The sequence below is a fragment of the Sorghum bicolor genome, chromosome 8, assembly GCF_000003195.3.
Source record: "Sorghum bicolor cultivar BTx623 chromosome 8, Sorghum_bicolor_NCBIv3, whole genome shotgun sequence".
Lineage (NCBI taxonomy): Eukaryota > Viridiplantae > Streptophyta > Magnoliopsida > Poales > Poaceae > Sorghum > Sorghum bicolor.
In genome coordinates, this window is record NC_012877.2 from 60,793 (window position 1) to 79,961 (window position 19,169).

The 19,169-nt window shown below is 40.9% G+C and overlaps 1 protein-coding gene across 1 annotated transcript; it reads left to right on the top strand.

Annotated features, from left to right (window-relative positions):
- On the top strand, positions 785–10,169 carry LOC8072895 (phototropin-1A). The gene is made up of 22 exons (XM_002441609.2): positions 785–1,581; positions 4,145–4,622; positions 4,750–4,932; positions 5,019–5,110; positions 5,195–5,468; positions 5,580–5,790; positions 5,909–5,979; positions 6,102–6,208; positions 6,409–6,458; positions 6,554–6,637; positions 7,232–7,291; positions 7,377–7,466; positions 7,686–7,762; positions 7,901–7,985; positions 8,085–8,165; positions 8,304–8,407; positions 8,592–8,641; positions 8,953–9,059; positions 9,166–9,288; positions 9,419–9,470; positions 9,554–9,666; positions 9,741–10,169. Exons 1-22 carry the CDS (start codon positions 1,569–1,571, stop codon positions 9,975–9,977), a joined length of 2,742 nt encoding a protein of 913 aa, XP_002441654.1. The 5' UTR covers positions 785–1,568; the 3' UTR covers positions 9,978–10,169.

Here is a 19,169-nt window from a genome sequence, read left to right on the forward strand (position 1 = left end):
TCGTGGCTGTGTGGGGAGAGAGCGGAGGGAGGGGAAGGGCGTCGTTGTGGTCCGATCCGCAACAGGAAGGGCCCGCCGCCGTCGAGGTTGGTTGGGGAGAGAGCAGTGCCGCCGTAAATGACACTCGTAGTCTTATTTTCCACTTCATATATATATATATATGCCTAATTACAAGTAACTACAAGGGAAACGTCGGGGAAACGGAACAGAACCGTGGACCGGTGCGTGTAACTACACGTACGTGTAGAAGGGTATATATATATATATATATATATATATATATATATATATATATATATATATATATATATATATATATATATATATATATATAAATAAAGTGTTTCTGTTGATGGAATGCAAACAAACAAACAAAAAATTTAAATTTCTGTCTCTTTGACAAGGGTCCGAGCGGCCCTCAGCAAACACTCTCTTCGCTGACTCAAAATTTTCCGAACGCCCTGGCAAAGCCTTCTGTCAAAGGTTTGCCTAAGAGGCCGCGTCCAGCAGTGGGTGGAGATAGCAAGCAACAAGTGTGGTTTGTTGTGTTAGCTGCCCTGAAGAGTGTGTATATATATAACAATTAGTACAAAATAGGGAATAGTTAGGAAGGGGGCAAGGGCCCCACTGATGGTCACTGGACTAGAATCGAGAGATATTATTATCTGCTGGCTTCAGCTAGCTAGGCAGGGAGTCGTGGTCATGGCCTCCGATCCGATGCTGCCTGCCTTTCGCTCTCTTGCTTTGCTTTGCTCTCATGGGCAGGGCAGGGCAGGGCAGGGCATGCCCACTTGCATCCATCGCATCTCGTCGTCGTCATCTCTATCTCTCTCTCCCCACACCTGTATATATATGTATACACAGATAGAGTGAGAGAGATCGAAACAGTAGTTCACGATCGATCGATCTCACGACTGTAGCGCCCTAACATCGTAGAGTATATCCATCATCATCTCTACTGGTGTCTGGATCGATGTGTCCGTAATTTTCCCATCCCGTCTGCATATGCGTGCTTGCTGCACTGCAATTGGTAAGGTTGAGCTAGCTGGCCGGCCCTTGATTATTCATGTCTTCCATGCCATAGCCATACGGGCCGGATATCGCTCGCACATCGATCACTGCATGCACATGGATGGATGTTCATCAGCAGCAGCAGCACAGTAGCACTCCACTAATAATATAAGCTAGCTAGTGGCTCTGGGCCATGCATGACATCCCAATCCCAATCCCAATCCCAATCCCAATCAGCAACAAGATTGAATCAAAGCAATTAAACCGCCGTGCTCCCCTCCGACGATCCTATCCTATATAGCACCAGCCACCACCGTAGACCAGCAGCCGGCCGGCGGAGTAGTGTCTGAAATCTGAATCTGACCGACGACTGCCGGCAGCAGGGGCAGCCGCCGCCCGCCTTGCTGCATGACTGCATGCTCTTAGCTTGTTCCCATCGATTCATCCGCATCCGCATCCGCATCTGCATCGGCACAGTCGCTCACCACCCACACCGCCACCGGAATAGCAAGCAAGTAGACATCTGTATCTAGCTACCAATACTACTGCATCTATCAATGGCTTTCAAAGGTACGTACAGTATATGCATATGTATCTCCATGCATGGATTTACTACTTTACTTACTTCTTTAATTTATACACATACTACTACTATAGTAGGCACTACTCATAGCTAGCTAGATACTGTGTGAACTAATTAGTTTATTATTAATCGCTTCGTTTGCCTGCATCTGAGAATTCTATTATATATATATACCTCTAATGCAATTAGCTAGTACTCTTTTTTAGAGGGGGGGTGTGGACAAGCTAGTACTATTAGGCCTTGTTTGGATGTAGTCGGATTCGCATCAATCCACATGTGTTGGAGTGAATTGGACTTGAACTAAATTACACCTCAATCCACTCCAACACATGTGGATTGAGGTGAATCCGACAACATCCAAACTAGCCTTATGCATCTATCTGTAACATGATCCTTTTCCTCTGCAAGCTGATGCTACTCTTTTTTTTTTGTTATGGTTCCAAATTATAAGTTGGTCTGAGAGAGCTTTTCTAGGTACATATATAGTTTTTCTAGCAGCTTACGATTTATCGAGGAGTAGTAATTTACTTCTTCATTCAGCTCTAGCAAAGCTAATTGCACAAAACTACTAATTAGTACGAGTATGTAATATATATACCGTGCATGGTAACTTAATTTACATGTATAGGTTAATTATAATATATTGGGCTATTAATAGATGAATTAACATTGATCATCAGCTACATTTCATTCCCTTCTCCCTTCAGAATATATATGCCTGTATACAGTTCTTAATTAATTTAATTTGGTACTACTCCAGATAGCCGCTAGCAAGCTTTCTTTTGATTGGTTCTGAAAATTCTTCCTTATCCGATCCGTCATCCAATATATGGACCCAGCCAGCCGCCGGCCACTGTCAAGCATCCACAAAATTAAATTCACTGCTTCTCCTGACACGTGTGCGCGACTTAACTTGGATTGGACGACATCCACCAATTAAATAATTAATACCATCCCCATCATCCGCATATTATTAGGGCATTCTCAATTGTTCCAAAAAACTTCCTTCGTCTATTTATTGAAGTCAGTCATCTTACCAATAAAATTCTCAAAAATCAGTTATTTAAGCTAGAGATCACTATTTTTATCTTTTCTCAAACACATGGGACTCCTCTCACTGGTCTAATTAATTCAACCGTCTGCATACAGTTTCTTTTACGAATTAATTTCTCCTTGGTCACTGCACACGACCCTAAAATGACTCCGATAAATAGACGAAGGGAGTAGTTAGTTTAACAAGAATTTTATTAGCTATCAAGGAGAGAAATTAAATAGCTAGTGATTACCAAATAGTTAGTCTAGCACGATCACCTAGAAACATCACTCTCATAGCTCAAATAATTCTCCACTATAATTTTCATTATTATTATTAGTATTTATATGTCTCATCTAACTAACTATTTGCAAATTATCATTACGGATACCCTAATGACCTTCCTTTCTCTAATATCTACCTGAGTATGTGAGTAGAGATGTCTGTCTTTTCTCACATGCACACCCATCTGCTTTTTTCGTCTTTACATACATATATCCTTTTCATCTTTATTTACTCTTGTACAATTTGTTCGACCCTGCTGCTTTTTTTTCTCCTTAGCTTTAATTTCTCAAGAATACACCCATCAAGCATCTCTTTTCTTTACAACCGAATACATAGCTTTGTTGCAAGGACATAGACCGAGAAAGGGATGGAAAGATTCTGACCGACATTATTATTATTATTGTATTTACCTGAAGTACATAACTCGATCGATCTACATATGGCAAATTAAAGCATGCCGCAGACATCACCTGCAAATATGTATGCATCCAACTGTGTCAAGCACCCCAGCTAGCAACCTATATATATATATATATATATATATTCTTTTGTACACTACGACACTTACTCTCATCTTCAATAAACTACATTGTGTATGTATTCATACTTGTCTATCAGTTTGAGTATGTTTATATACTCATATTAAGGTACTCTAGATCTTACCACACGAAAAATTTTCAAAAAAAATTATATTTTAAATATATTACTAAAATGCCACTACTATATTATATACAATAAGTATAACCATATACTCTATGTATGTATGCATACTTAACATACATATCACTCTAGATGGTCTAGTATGATCATATACTTTGTCTATATACATTTCGTCCGGTCATATACACCTTAAATCTAGAGATACATAGATGAGAGTAACTACGCGCGCGTGTAAAATAAACGCGTCCTATATATAGGGAAATTCCATATATATATATATATATATCCAGAGAGCTAGCCACGCCCTAATTAATCAACATATGTTTTTTTTCCTTTTCCATTACTAAGGGAGGGCCATGCATGCTCACATGGAAATAAATCATCGTTAATTAGATAGACGACATAGAGGTTTACATACATATATACTGAATGTGGACATATTCATACATAATCAAATCCTCTCGTGTGTGTGTCTACATATATATGTGTGTGTGCCTGTACGTATTATGAAATTTTGGTAGCTAGTAACTTAAAAAATTGAGTGGGCTGGGCCGGGCCGGGGTGCGGTGCAGGAGGAGGACTTGCGCGTGACTCTCGTGGATCCCTTGAAGTCTTCAATCCAGACGCCGCCGCTGTTTCCTCCTCGGCCGCCGCTTCAACAACAAATAATCGGGCGTTCCTCCTCCCTCCTGCTGCTGGCGCTGGGGATGCTGACGTGGGTCGGGCGACGCAGAGGGCCGCCGAGTGGGGCCTGGTCCTCCAGACCGACGAGCACACCGGGCGGCCCCAGGGCGTCGTCGCCCGCCCCTCTGGCTCCAACCGCACCAGCGAGAGTGGAAACTCCATTGACGACGACAGCTCGAGGGCCGCCGCCGCCGGTACTAGAGCGCTCCCCAGAGTGTCGGAGGAGCTTCGCGCCGCGCTCTCTGCGTTCCAGCAGACCTTCGTCGTGTCCGATGCCACTCGCCCCGACTACCCCATCCTCTACGCTAGTGCTGGATTCTTCAACATGACTGGTTACTCCTCAAATGAGGTGGTCGGAAGGAACTGGTTCGTTCGTTCGTCAATTTCCATTCCATAATTTCATTTCATTCTTTCCAGCATGCCAATTTAATTAATTAATTCCATGCATATATACAACTAATTAATACGACTTGCATTGCACTTATGCCTCCAGCCGCTTCCTTCAAGGTTCTGGGACTGACCCCGTAGAGATTTCCAAGATCAGGCAGGCTCTCGCAGCTGGGTCAAATTACTGTGGTCGTATTCTCAACTACAAGAAGGATGGTACACCATTCTGGAACCTCCTAACTGTTGCCCCCATCAAGGATGAGGATGGCAGGGTCCTCAAGTTCATTGGGTCAGCTTAATTTTTCATCCTCCATCTCTCTATATCATCATCATCATCATCATGTATAGTTATAATAAACCTCAAATGTGTCACAGGATGCAAGTGGAAGTGAGTAAGTACACAGAAGGTAGCAAGGATACAGCTCTTCGCCCAAATGGATTGCCAGAGTCACTCATCAAATATGATGGTACTGTTACTACTAGTAGTCTTGCTTAATTTTTTTTATAAGTTATACCTTACACATCTATGAAAACAACAATATTCTTTGCAGCCAGACAGAAGGATCATGCCCGTAGCTCAGTCTCAGAGCTTCTACTTGCCCTCAAGGATCCACGATCATTGTCAGAATCAAGAAACAATACCTTAAAAAGGAAATCACAGGAATCAGGAGATGTGCTTTTAGGTGAAGTTCCCGGCAAGAGAAGCTCCGAAAGTGGATCCCGTCGTAACTCACGGAGTGGAATGCGAAACTCTCTACAAAAAATTAGTGAAGTGCCTGAAGGAGGGAATAAGACCAGGAAATCTGGTTTGCGCTCCTTTATGGGGTATGATAATAATCCACATGATATAAACATATCATTTGTTTTATTTGAAAGTTTCCTTGTAGAGTCTCTATTATCTTTGCATTTGTTCTAACATTTAATTTGTTTGTGTAGTCTTATTGGTATGGGGCATGGAAATGTAGAGAAGAACATTCTAAAACCAAGGGAAGATCCGCTACTTGATAGCGATGATGAGAGACCAGAAAGCTTTGATGATGATTTCAGGAGGAAAGAAATGAGAAGGGGTATAGATTTGGCTACTACACTTGAACGTATTGAAAAGAATTTTGTCATCACTGACCCAAGGTTACCGGACAATCCAATTGTAAGACAAAAACTTGGATATCTTCTACCTTGAACATAATTGTTCTTTTCTTTCTATCAACATAGATATCCACCTTCCATTGAACTACAATCATTATATTTTTGGGTGAATGTCACAGATATTTGCATCAGATAGCTTTTTACGATTGACAGAGTATTGTCGCGAAGAAATATTGGGAAGAAATTGCAGGTAAATTAGGACATTAAATATTGCATAATCTCATTGCTTTTAACTGTTCATAAACTACATATATATTACAGTGACTGATGATTTAATGTATCACTTCACCTATGGTATTGCTTCCCTTGCAGGTTTCTTCAAGGACCTGAAACTGACCGTGGGACAGTAAAGAAGATAAGGGATGCCATAGATAACCAAACAGAAGTTACCGTTCAGCTGATAAACTATACAAAGAGCGGTACATACTCTTCACATGCTCCCATGTTCTTGTAAGATCATGATGCAATTTCTATACCATGAACATTTATAACATCAATCAAGTGTTCTATTACTGTATACTAACTGCTAGCTGATAGAGGCTAATAATGTGCAAATATATTTTTTTCTATAGTAATGAATCAAACTAAAATTCTGTATGATTGTTTATCGCTTGAGCAGGTAAAAAATTCTGGAACCTCTTTCACTTGCAACCTATGCGTGATCAGAAGGTACCGTAATAAGATAGATGGTATTTTTTACCTAGACATTTGGTTTGGAACTATTTCATGTGATTTGAGATATAACAAATTTGATGGTTGATTAGGGTGAAGTTCAATACTTCATTGGGGTTCAATTGGATGGAACTGAGCGTGTTCGAGACACTGCTGCAAAAGATGGTGCCATGATGGTTTGTTTCTATCTTAGTGTCAACCAGCATGTGTGGACTTGCTATCACAAACATCTGGGAAATAATGAAAATAAAATGCCAAATAACTTTGTCGGGACTGCTATATATAAATGCAAGCCATCCGTAGTGTAGTATTTTCAATGTTTATTACTCCCTCCGTCCTAGTATATAAGGTGCAACTACTTTTCTTTGTTCTCTCACATACATTAATGCAATAGTACTAGTGATGTGAGAGAGAATTAAATGTTTTCTTGGTCTTTGAACCAGAGATGGTTACATCTTATATACTGGGATGTAGGGAGTAGCATTTAGCATCATCTAGCGTTTATTAAAAATTTATGTCTATTAACCCTAATGATCAACACTAGGACTCAGAGGTGGTATGTAAAAATAACATGCTAAAAGTTCCATAGATTGCATATTTTAGGTTGGTTCATTAATGCTCTGATGAATTCCCTCCTTAACTGACTTCTTTTGTGTTTTAGTTTGCATAAAGTGATTTTGACAACTAAATTTTGTGTACCTTACTTTCTAAATTTTCTTGTTGGAGCACACAGTTGTATTATACATTAACCTGAATTATACATGTACCAGGTTAAGAAAACTGCAGATAATATTGATGAGGCTGCAAAGGAACTTCCGGATGCTAATTTGGTTCGTCTAAATAAATAATCATTTTGTATAATATAAAATTAAGTATTACTAGGCACTTCTAATAGAAATTTATGGTCATATTCAGAGACCAGAGGATCTATGGGCTAATCATTCAAAACCAGTCTTGCCAAAGCCACATATGAAGGATACCGCATCATGGAGAGCCATCCAAAAGGTATGTACACACAGTTCACAACATAGATACTTACATGCAATTTGTGAGCCTACTAGATGAAAGGGAACAATCATGAGACACTTGAGATTGGCACTCATTGTTCCATAGAATCAGGTAGTCTTTGTAATATTGTATGACTAATTAGAAACCACTAGAAACAAGCACATATGACATTTTTTTAGAAATCTCATAGATGGTTCATGCTATTTCTTCTTGTAGGTTCTTGAGAATGGTGAAAACATTGATTTGAAACATTTTAGACCAGTAAGACCCTTAGGATCTGGTGACACTGGCAGGTAAGTACTTCTTTATTATAGTTTCAAGAGTATAGTAATGACTCAGTTTGCATGAATCCAGTAGACGTACTCCTTTCTAGTTTGCATTTCCTATTTACTTTTCAAATAGTAAACATGTTAGTTGTGGTTGAATTGTAGTGTGCATTTGGTGGAGTTGCTTGGCACAGGTGAATACTTTGCCATGAAAGCTATGGATAAAAGTGTCATGCTTAACCGAAACAAGGTATGAATAACAGGTTTCATTACACATTACACATGACATTTTAGTTAGCTCCACCTTTAATTGTTCTTTCTACATCTGATTCGTCTATAATACCTCTAGGTCCATAGAGCTACCGCTGAACGACAAATCTTGGATATGTTGGACCACCCATTCCTTCCAACATTGTATGCATCATTTCAGGTTTGTTGCATAATGAAACTGTGTAATATATTAATATCATGCTAGGGTTGTCAATGTTTGTTGTCCTTGATTTTATTATACTTTTATGGATGGTATTATGGTTTCTATCATCTCAAAATTGTCATATAAATGCTGCAGACAAAGACACATGTGTGTCTTATTACCGACTATTATGCTGGCGGGGAACTCTTTATGCTCCTCGATAGGCAACCTATGAAGGTTCTAAAGGAAGATGCGGTTAGGTGGGCATTGGCATTGTCATTGAAATTGTTTCTTTTGCTTGGATTTAGTGAAAAATCTTTATTCTTCTCGGTTCATTAGTATGCTACTCTTATCCTTAATTTATTTGTTGTTACATAATATAATTGGTAGTTGGGTACAAGAACCCAAGAAGTATTGTTTGATGCAATTGTCCATGTCTTGTAGGTTCTATGCTGCAGAAGTGGTCACAGCACTTGAATACCTACATTGCCAAGGTAGTCATATATGCCATACTAATTATATAAATGAAATTCTCTTTGCTGGTGGTGGTAGGATGGATGCAATGGGTAGTCAAACACAACCAACATTCAATAAACATATTGTTTGGCTTGACCAATAGTAACTATTTGCCAGCATCTTGAATGATTGTTTTAGGTAAGAATTTAACCTTCCATGAAAGTGGTAGCTAGGCTTCCTTAGCAAGCAAAAGGGGAAGGTTTCCTTGCACTTGTTCATCACATTTTACTAGACAAATATGAAATATTTACTATTTCTAAGCATTTGCTCCCCACTTCTTTTTTCCTAGGTATAATCTACAGAGACTTAAAGCCAGAGAACATTTTACTTCAAAGAGATGGGCACATTTCCTTGACAGACTTTGATTTGTCTTGCTTGACATCCTGCCAACCACAAGTAATGTCACTTCATTAATATACATAGACAGTTTCATGAATATTAGTTTAACTCGTTAATCTATTCTTCTTAGTTGCACTACATGATTTTTCTTGTTATTTGATAGGTGTTTCTTCCAGAAGATGATAAGAAGAAAAGGAGGAGGAAGAGCAGGAGCAATCCCATATTCTTTGCCGAGCCAATGCGAGCATCAAATTCTTTTGTTGGTACAGAGGAGTACATAGCACCAGTATGTATATATATGTTGTTACTTCACTTTATTTGTGTGATTTTTCCTAGCATTTTGATTTCTTGTCTCTATTCGACATGTGTGATAGTCATCATCATTTCTGGCATCAATCCTTGTATGCATGTTGTAGGAGATTATTACCGGAGCCGGCCATACAAGTGCTGTAGATTGGTGGGCGCTAGGTAACTAGTCTTGTGCTAAAGGAAACATGTATGATACACGCTGCTATATAATAATGAGTAATTCTCCCTATTTGTTTGATTAGGAATTCTTCTATATGAGATGTTGTATGGTTATACACCCTTTAGAGGGAAAACAAGACAAAGGACCTTTGCTAATATTCTGCACAAGGATATCAGATTTCCTGCGAGCATTCAGGTAATACTAAAAACATTTATTCTAGTAGGTGAGCCTTGCTGCAAGTGTTTGTGATGTATATATGTTAATTGTAGGTGAGCCTTGCGGCAAGACAATTGATATACAGGTTGCTACACCGGGACCCTGCAAATAGGCTAGGTTCCTACGAGGGTGCTATTGAGATCAAACAACACCCCTTCTTCCGTGGCATAAACTGGGCTCTAGTTCGTGCCGCAACACCTCCAGAGTTAGAGGCTCCCTTGCAAGATACATTGGAGGCCACAGGAGAGACATTGCCTCCTCCTGATTCAGCTCACACCGATATGTTTTGAACATACATTGAGCCATGAAGCTACATGTTAATTTGCTCAAAGTAAGCAAATAAAGATTAGATGATGAAGATGCATGTTTGTCTATGCATGAATGTGACGTAGGTGAGAACAATAATGTATGTCAAGGACTAATTAATAATAGCAATCCATCTTTATGCATGCAGGTGCAATGAAAGTAAGATTATGTGTGTATATTATTTCTACAGTTGCAATATGCACATGGGTCTACAATCTCTCTCTCTAGGAAACATGCATGCCCTTCCACTATATTGGGACGAAAAAACCATCAAATTTTATGGGTGGTTTCATGTGAGTTTGTGTTGTGTTATATGAAACACAATGTGTCGGGGTTAAATATCATGGTACCTAGTGGCGCAGGATTGATATTACCCAACCAATAGTAAGCGTGAAGTAATCTGACTCATAGATAAGCCTACCTGACCCATGAGAGACGAATCTGGCCCGAGCCATCTGTTAGGGAGGAGATCCTCGCCTCGCCCGACCCCTGGAAGGTGGGTCTAGCCTAAACCAACCCTCAGGAGAGGGTTTCCACCTCGTCCAACCTAAGACGTGTGGGCTCCACTTCGTCCGACCTGAGAAGCATAAGCTTGTCCTCACCCAACCCGAGGCACGTGAGCACCGCCTCGTTCGACCCGAGGCACGTGACACTAGCCTTGCCCAAATGGTGGATTTGGCATTAAGACCCTTGGGTGAGACGGGACACATCTACACCAAGAGTACAACACGTCGCCCCGCCCCGCATCATGACCACATGTGGGCCTCTAACGCCTTTGATGCCAGGGATGGGATAGGAGGAGCACGCCCTGTCATGACCCTAGTCCTGGTTAGAATGGTCAGGAGGCTACATGCGGGACATGGCAACACTATGGAGCATGCCCTAACTCCTGTACCTCCCATGTACGTTATTGGTCAAAATACAAACAGGGTGTCAATATTCTACCTAAATGGTATGGGATTCACCCATTGGTTGACCATCCCGCATGCCCGAGAAGCGTGCGGTCATAGGTACGACCCCAAACAAACCCTAGTAAGAAATATAGAGAGTTGGCACCACTACTTATACGCTACAAGAGTTTTAGGGTCGGCATGACCCGAACGTCAGCAAGGACACCTCCTTCCTTTTTACCTTTCCTCTTTTAGCTTCTCTGTTCTCCAATCTTGCAATGCCTGTAAGCTTGCTCCTCCCCTTGGACTATAAAAACAGAGGTCGGGCATGCCTCCAAGGCATCAAACAACATAGTAACAACCACACTTACATACGCGCAAAGACCTGGGAAGCCTTTCCTCCCTCGACCACTTGTACACCCCTCCTACAAGTTTCTAGCTCAAACTTGGTGAAAGGTCCTAATATGGCTAGAGGGGGGGGTGAATAGCCTATTTAAAAATTCTACAAACTCACTAGAGCAAAAGGTTAGTAAATAACAAAGCGAAGCTTTTTGCTCTAGCTCTAAAGGGGTGTTTGCAAGCCACCTACCCAACAATTCTAGTTGCTAAGATCTCTATGCACACAAGAACTAAGTCTCTATAAGTTACACTAGAGAACTAAGCTACACAAGTCAAAGTAAGCAACTAAAGTAATTACACTAGTTTGCGGTAAGTAAAGACAAGATGAGATATTTATACCGCCGTGTAGGGGATGAACCAATCACCAATATAAACAATCAAGCACCGGGAGAATGCCAATCAAACACAATTGAGACACCGATTTTTCTCCCGAGGTTCACGTGCTTGCCGGCACGCTACGTCCCCGTTGTGTCGACCAACACTTGGTGGTTCGGTGGCTAAGAGGTGTAGCACGAACCTCGTCCTCACTAGGACACCACAAGAACCTACCCACAAGTGAGGTAGCTCAATGACACGAGCAATCCACTAGAGTTACCTTTCGGCTCTCCGCCGGGGAAAGGTACAAGACCCCTCACAATCATCGGGAGATGGCCACGAACAATCACCAACTCGTGCCAATCCTCCTCCGCTGCTCCAAGCCGTCTAGGTGGCGGCAACCACCAAGAGTAACAAGAAAACCGCAGCTAGAACGATCCCCAAGTGCCACTAGATGCAATCACTCAAGCAAATGCACTTGGAATCACTCCCAATCTCACAAAGATGTATAATCTATGAAGGAGATGAGTGGGAGGAGTTTGCTTAGGCTCACAAGGATGTCAAGTATGCTAGAATGCCAAGAGTAAGAGCCCTAAGCCGGCCAACAACTATTTATAGACCCCTCAAGCAAATAGAGCCGTTGGCTCTCTCACTGGGTCTAACTCGGGGTCACCGGACGCTCTTAAAGGGGCACCAGACGCTCAACACCAGCGTCCGGTGCTCCAACGTCAGCCGCGTGTCGCCTTTTGAAACGCTCGTGTCAGAGTCTAACGGCCACCTGCAGTGCACCGGACGCTGAGCGAGTTAGCACCGGACGCGTCCGGTGCACACCGGACTCATGCGCAGAGAGTTCCGCAAACCTGCAGGTCACCGGACGCTAAACATCGGTAGCGTCTGGTGCTCACCGGACCCATGCGCAGAGAGGGTCGCAAAACGCCCGTACACCGGACGCGCACCACCGGACACTTAAGCCAGCGTCCGGTGCCTACCGTCCAGTGCCTTACCCTAGCACCACAGCACACCGGACGCTCAGCCACAGCGTCCGGTGCCTCAAAGGCCAGCGTCCGGTGAGTGTTTCTCTGCGAGGAACACTCCCGCGACTTCTCCAAATTTCCCACCGGCGCAATAGAAAATATGCACTTCATTTTCTCAAAAGCGCTGAATCCCGCCTCGCAAGCTCGGTGGGAGGGAGAGAGGAACCCATCCTCTCTCTAACCTTCAAACTCCACCTCCTTCTCAAAGCGTGCCAACACCACAAAGTATAAACCAACATGTGCACGTGTGTTAGCAATTTCACAAACATTTTCTTCGAAGGAGTTAAGTTAGCTCACTAGGTTCTAAATGCATGCACATGAACAATAACACCTAGTGGCACTTGATAACCGCTTAGCTAAAGAATTCCCCTCTTTATAGTACGGCTATCTATCCTAAATGTGATCACACCCTCTATGGTGTCTTGATCACCAAAACCAAAACCCTAAGCAATACCTTTGCCTTGATCTCCATAGGGTTTTGTTTTTCTCTTTCTTCTTTTCCAAGTTGAGCACTTGATCATCTTGTGGTCATCACCTTCACCATGATCATCACTTGCTCCATCACTTGGCATGTACCAACCTCATTAAGTCTACACACACTTAGTATAGAGGTTAGTACTAGGGTTTCATCAATTATCCAAAACCAAACTAGGGCTTTCAATCTCCCCCTTTTTGGTAATTGATGACAACCCTTTTTTATAAAGATTTTCAATAAAATTTTCTTGGATTCATGTTGCTTGCCCAAGCATTTTACCATGTGCAAAGGTTATGGACAAGGTTCATAAACCCAAATTGGTAGCAATTGCTCCCTCTACATATGTGCTAAGAGTTTGGATTTGAAAGCTTGCACATATGCTTGAATAGGAAATATAGGAGTCAATTTCTACCAAATGATGGTAAGGTGTAAATAATGGACCTTTGAAGCGTGATACCAATCGGAGTTGCCAATATACACCATCCTTAGCACCATTAGTAACTAGACATTCACAAAAACTAGAACACCTCGTGAGATCAACATTATAAACGATGTTCTAGTACCACTTGTGAAGCAAATAAAGGTCTAGTTACACTACCTATGCATGCTAGTTTTTTCATTTCATCAATCAATCTTACAACTAGCATACACCACACAAGCAAATTTTAATTTGATCCCCTTCTATAATTATTATGTTACTCCCCTATCTTAAATCTTTAGGAATTTTTCTCCCCCTTTGTCATCAATGACCACAAAAGGTGAGCTCAAATTTTAGATAGGTTAGTTGTGAAACCATGTGAAGTGAGATTATTTTCCCAAATTGGTCCAATCTAGATTACTTGCCTAAGATATTTAACTCGGTTTGAACCAAGGACAAGCTTCTTCACACCTCCAAATAAGGGTTATCTTGTACCATGTTGAGTTAAACACTTATAGCTCATATTCTAGATCAAACACTAGGATTGCAAGCCCAAAAACATGTCATATGTTACCACTAGATCAAGTCAAGCATAGAAGCAATAGTGGTACCATACAAATATCAAATTCATTTGATTTTCATGAATGAGCCTAAGACATGTAAAGGAATGACTAAATGCACTAAGCAAGTCCTTAGCATAGGATGAATGACATGTCAATCAATTTTACCTTGCTTTGCTCGAAGAAGAGGCATGTCATATAGTGGGGGTGCATCAACACATATTTGAGAAGTCAAGTATGTTCAATTCATTCCTTAGCTTGCAAAACCTCTTCTCATCAAGTGGCTTGGTGAATATATCGGCAAGTTGATCATCGGTGCCTATACTCTCAATGCAAATGTCCCCTTTTTGTTGGTGATCTCTTATGAAATGATGGCGGACAGCTATATGCTTTGTTCTTGAGTGTTGAACCGGATTGTTGGTGAGCTTCACGGCACTTTCATTGTCACATAGCAATGGCACTTCTTTGAAATTGATTCCAAAGTCCTTCAATGTTGCCTTCGTCCATAGGATTTGTGCACAACAACTACCGGCCGCAATGTACTCCGCTTCGGCGGTTGATAGTGCAACACTATTTTGCTTCTTGGATGACCATGAGACAAGTGATCTTCCCAATAGTTGACATGTACCCGATGTGCTTCTTCTTTCAACTTTGCATCCCGCATAGTCCGAATCCGAATATCCAACAAGTTCAAACTTTGCACCTTTTGGATACCACAAACCAACATTTTGTGTATGCTTCAAGTACCTCAATATTCTCTTTGTTGCTTTCAAATGACTTTCTCTTGGTGAGGCTTGGAATCTTGCACACATGCATACACTAAACATGACATCCGGTCTTGATGCGGTCACATAGAGTAGGCTTCCAATCATAGACCGATACAACTTTTGATCCACCATATTTCCACTTGTATCACTATCTAGGCTTCCATTTGTTCCCATTGGAGTGTTAATTGACTTTGCATCATCCATTCCAAACTTCTTGAGCATGTCTTTTATGTACTTGCCTTGACTCACAAATGTGCCATTCTTCAATTGCTTGATTTGAAGACCAAGGAAGTAGCTAAGCTCTCCAATCATTGACATCTCAAACTCATTAGCCATCATGTTGCCAAACTCACAAAATTCTTGATTGGTTGATCCAAATATGATATCATCAACATAGATTTGCAACACAAACAAGTCTTTGCTAATCTTCTTGGTGAAGAGAGTGGTGTCAACCTTGCCCATCTTAAAACCTTTAGAGAGTAAGAAATCTCTCAATCTCTCATACCATGCTCTAGGTGCTTGCTTCAAACCATACAATGCCTTTCTTAGCTTGTAAACATGGTTGGGTTTCTTGTCATCTTCAAAACCGGGAGGTTGCTCAACATAAACTTCTTCATTTATATAGCCATTGAGAAATGCACTTTTCACATCCATTTGATATAACTTGATGTTATGAGCACAAGCATAGGCCAACAAGATCCTAATTGCTTCCAATCTTGCAACCGGGGCATATGTTTCACCAAAGTCAAGACCTTCAACTTGAGTATAGCCTTGTGCTACCAATCTTGCTTTGTTCCTTACAACTATCCCATCTTGATCTTGCTTGTTGCGAAAGACCCATCTAGTACCAATGACATTGTGATCACTAGGCCTCTCAACTAATTCCCATACTTGATTTCTCTTGAAATTGTTGAACTCTTCATGCATAGCATTAACCCAATCAACATCTCTCAATGCTTCATCAATCTTCTTTGGCTCAATGTGAGACACAAAGGAGAAATGCTCACAAAATGATGCTAATCTTGATCTAGTTTGCACTCCTCTTTGAATATCACCAATGATGTGATCCAATCAGTGGCGAATCCAGCTCGAGAAATGACCTAGGGCGGACTTATATTATAAAATTTTGAGAAACCAATGACAATATAAGCTAACAAATTCCATAAGTTACTTTGGCAACATAATAATTTGACCAATATTAAAGTTTTTAGCATATATTTTCCACACCAAAATTAGAGAAGTTTGTTCCTTAAATTAAGAGAAGTCATACATACTAATACTAATAGTTCTAAACTAACTTCACCAAATCATTCGATGATTCATCCTTAATCAAATTTTAAACAATTAACTATGTGAAAAGGGCAAATAAAAAATGAAGATACCTGCAGCCCGGCGCAGGTTCTTAGGTTCCGCAAGTTTGTAAATTAGCGAGAAAGACGACCAGAAAGTCAGAAGTCGAGAATAGCGAGAAACATGAGAAAGGCCGATCGTATTCTTATTGCACTTTGTGGGTTGTGGTTTTCTATATGGACTGAACCACACATGATAGTCCAAGACGTCTAAGTTTGTCTTCAACCTCCGTTGGATACTGTAGGTGCCTATTTTTATTTTGCACTAATATCTAAAATTTTCATAGAGTGTCAGATCATCCCTAAGAGGACCTAGGGCGGCCGCCCTGGCTCGCCCTAGTGGTGGATCCGCCTATGGATCCAATGGATGATCTCTTGTAATATTTGTTGGTTGGAGTATTTGCACTTGATTGCTTGCACTTGGTTGATCATGAGATGATGTACTAGCTTGTTGATCTTGCACTTGAGTACCACTTGTACTAGCTTGATTTTGATCATGAGAACCACTAGCTTGCACATTAGAGGTAGGAAGCACTTGATCTTTGTCATCTTCAACATCAATCACTTCTCTAGGCCTTAAATCACCAATGTCCATATTCTTCATTGCATCGGCCAATTGAGTGCCTCTCACATCATCTAGATCCTCATCTTCCTCTTGAGAGCCATTGGTTTCATCAAACTCAACATCATGCACCTCCTCAAGAGTACCACTAGCCAAATTCCAAACTCTATAAGCTTTGCTAGTAGTGGAGTAACCAAGTAAGAAGCCTTCATCACATTTCTTTTCAAATTTGCTTAATCTAGTGCCTTTCTTCAATATGTAGCATTTGCAACCAAAAACCCGAAAATATGCAATATTGGGCTTTCTACCATTCAAGAGCTCATATGGTGTCTTCTCCATCATTGGGTGACAATAGAGTCGGTTGCTATAGTAGCAAGCCGTGTTGATTGCTTCGGCCCAAAAAGAATGACTCACATTGTATTCACTCAACATTGATCTTGCCATGTCAATCAAGGTTCTATTCTTCCTCTCAACAAGACCATTTGATTGTGGAGTGTATTTGGCCGAGAATTGATGCCTAATGCCAAATTCATCACAAAGCTCATCAACTCTTGTATTCTTGAATTCACTTCCATTGTCACTTCTCACTTTCTTGATGGTTGTTTCAAACTCATTGTGTACTCTCTTGACAAATGATTTGAAGGTTGCAAAAGCATCACTCTTGTCACTAAGAAAGAATACCCATGTATATCTTGTGAAATCATCCACTATCACAAATCCATATTTATTTCCACCAATGCTTGTGTATGTGGTTGGTCCAAATAAGTCCATGTGCAACAACTCAAATGCCTTGCATGTACTCATGATGCTCTTCTTTGGATGAGTGTTGCCAACTTGTTTTCCGGCTTGACATACACTACAAAGCTTGTCTTTCTCAAATGTGACATCTTTCAAGCCTCTAACAAGATCATGCTTGACTAACTTGTTCAATTGTTTCATTCCAATATGACCAAGTCTTCTATGCCATAACCAACCCATGCTAGATTTAGTGAGCAAGCATGTTGATAATTGAGCTTCACTAGCGTTGAAATCAACCAAGTATAGATTCTCATATCTAAAGCCTTTGAATATCAAGTTTGAGCCATCTACACTTATGATCTCTACATCATCAACTCCAAATATGCATTTGAAACCAAGATCACAAAGTTGAGCTACGGATAGCAAGTTGAAGTTCAAGCTCTCTACTAGTAGCACATTGGAAATGCTCAAGTCATTGGATATAGCAATTTTACCAAGCCCTTTGACCTTGCCTTTGCCATTGTCACCAAATGTGATACTATCAACACCATTGTCATCATTTGGATTGATTGAATTGAACATTCTTGAATCACCGGTCATATGTTGTGTGCACCCACTATCAAGCACCCAATGCCTTCCTCCGGTTTTATAGTTTACCTACAAAACAAATCAATGTTTCTTAGGTACCCATACTTGTTTGGGTCCTTGGAGGTTAGTGACTAAGCTCTTTGGTACCCAAATGGCCTTCTTCTTTGGACCCACAATTGGTGTACCAACAAACTTTGCATGCACACCCTTCTCACCCTTGGTAAGCACATAACAAGTATCAAAAGGAATGTAAGGTACATTAGCATTTTTCTTGTTCTTATTCATTTTGTTGCAATTAAGCTCTAGGTGCCCAACTTGCTTGCATTTGTTGCAATACCGACCATTGCTCTTCACAAAGCTAGGCTTGTGAGTTGCAAAGGCTTTCTTGCCCTTCTTGGGGGTATAGCCTAATCCCTCTTTATTGAGAGAAAACCTTTGGCTACCCAAGCACTTTAGCAAGCGGGCCTCACCACCATAGGCTTTGCCTAGGGCGTGAGTGAGCTCATCCACCTCTCTCTTGAGAGTCTCATTCTCAACCTTTAGTGAGGTATCACAAGTGACACTAACACTAGAAGTAGAGGTAGAGTTAGTGGTGGTGGATGAAGACCTACAAGAAGAGTTAGTGACAACAACAATAGGTGGGTTGGGTGATTCTTTAATTAAGTCACATGTTGTGCCCACATCACATGGTACAACAACCTTTTCCTTGTTCTCTTCTAATAACAAGGAGTGAGCTTTTTCAAGCTTGGTGTGAGCCTTGCCAAGCTTCTCATGGGCTTCCACTAGCCTCTCATGATTAGCATTGAGCTCATCAAAGGATTGCTTAAGAGCTTTTAACTTCTTGGCTAATTCTTTGCACTTCTTGTTTTTAGATTGAATAAGTGAATCGGCTTGTTCTAGCATGTCCATGAGTTGTTCATTAGTGAATTCATTTTCATCATCACTATCACTATCATGTTCATTTTCACTTTCACTTTCACTCTCATCATATTGTACCTTGTGGCCCTTGGCCATGAAGCATGAAGGAGTGTCGAAGAGTGATGGCTTGTTGATAGCAATGCTTGCAAGTGCCTTCTTCTTG

Coding starts and splice junctions, on each gene's coding strand:
- LOC8072895 (XM_002441609.2), top strand. Junction 5,791..5,908: donor GGTTACCGGACAATCCAATT/GTAAGACAAAAA, acceptor TGAATGTCACAG/ATATTTGCATCAGATAGCTT. Junction 9,060..9,165: donor TGACATCCTGCCAACCACAA/GTAATGTCACTT, acceptor GTTATTTGATAG/GTGTTTCTTCCAGAAGATGA.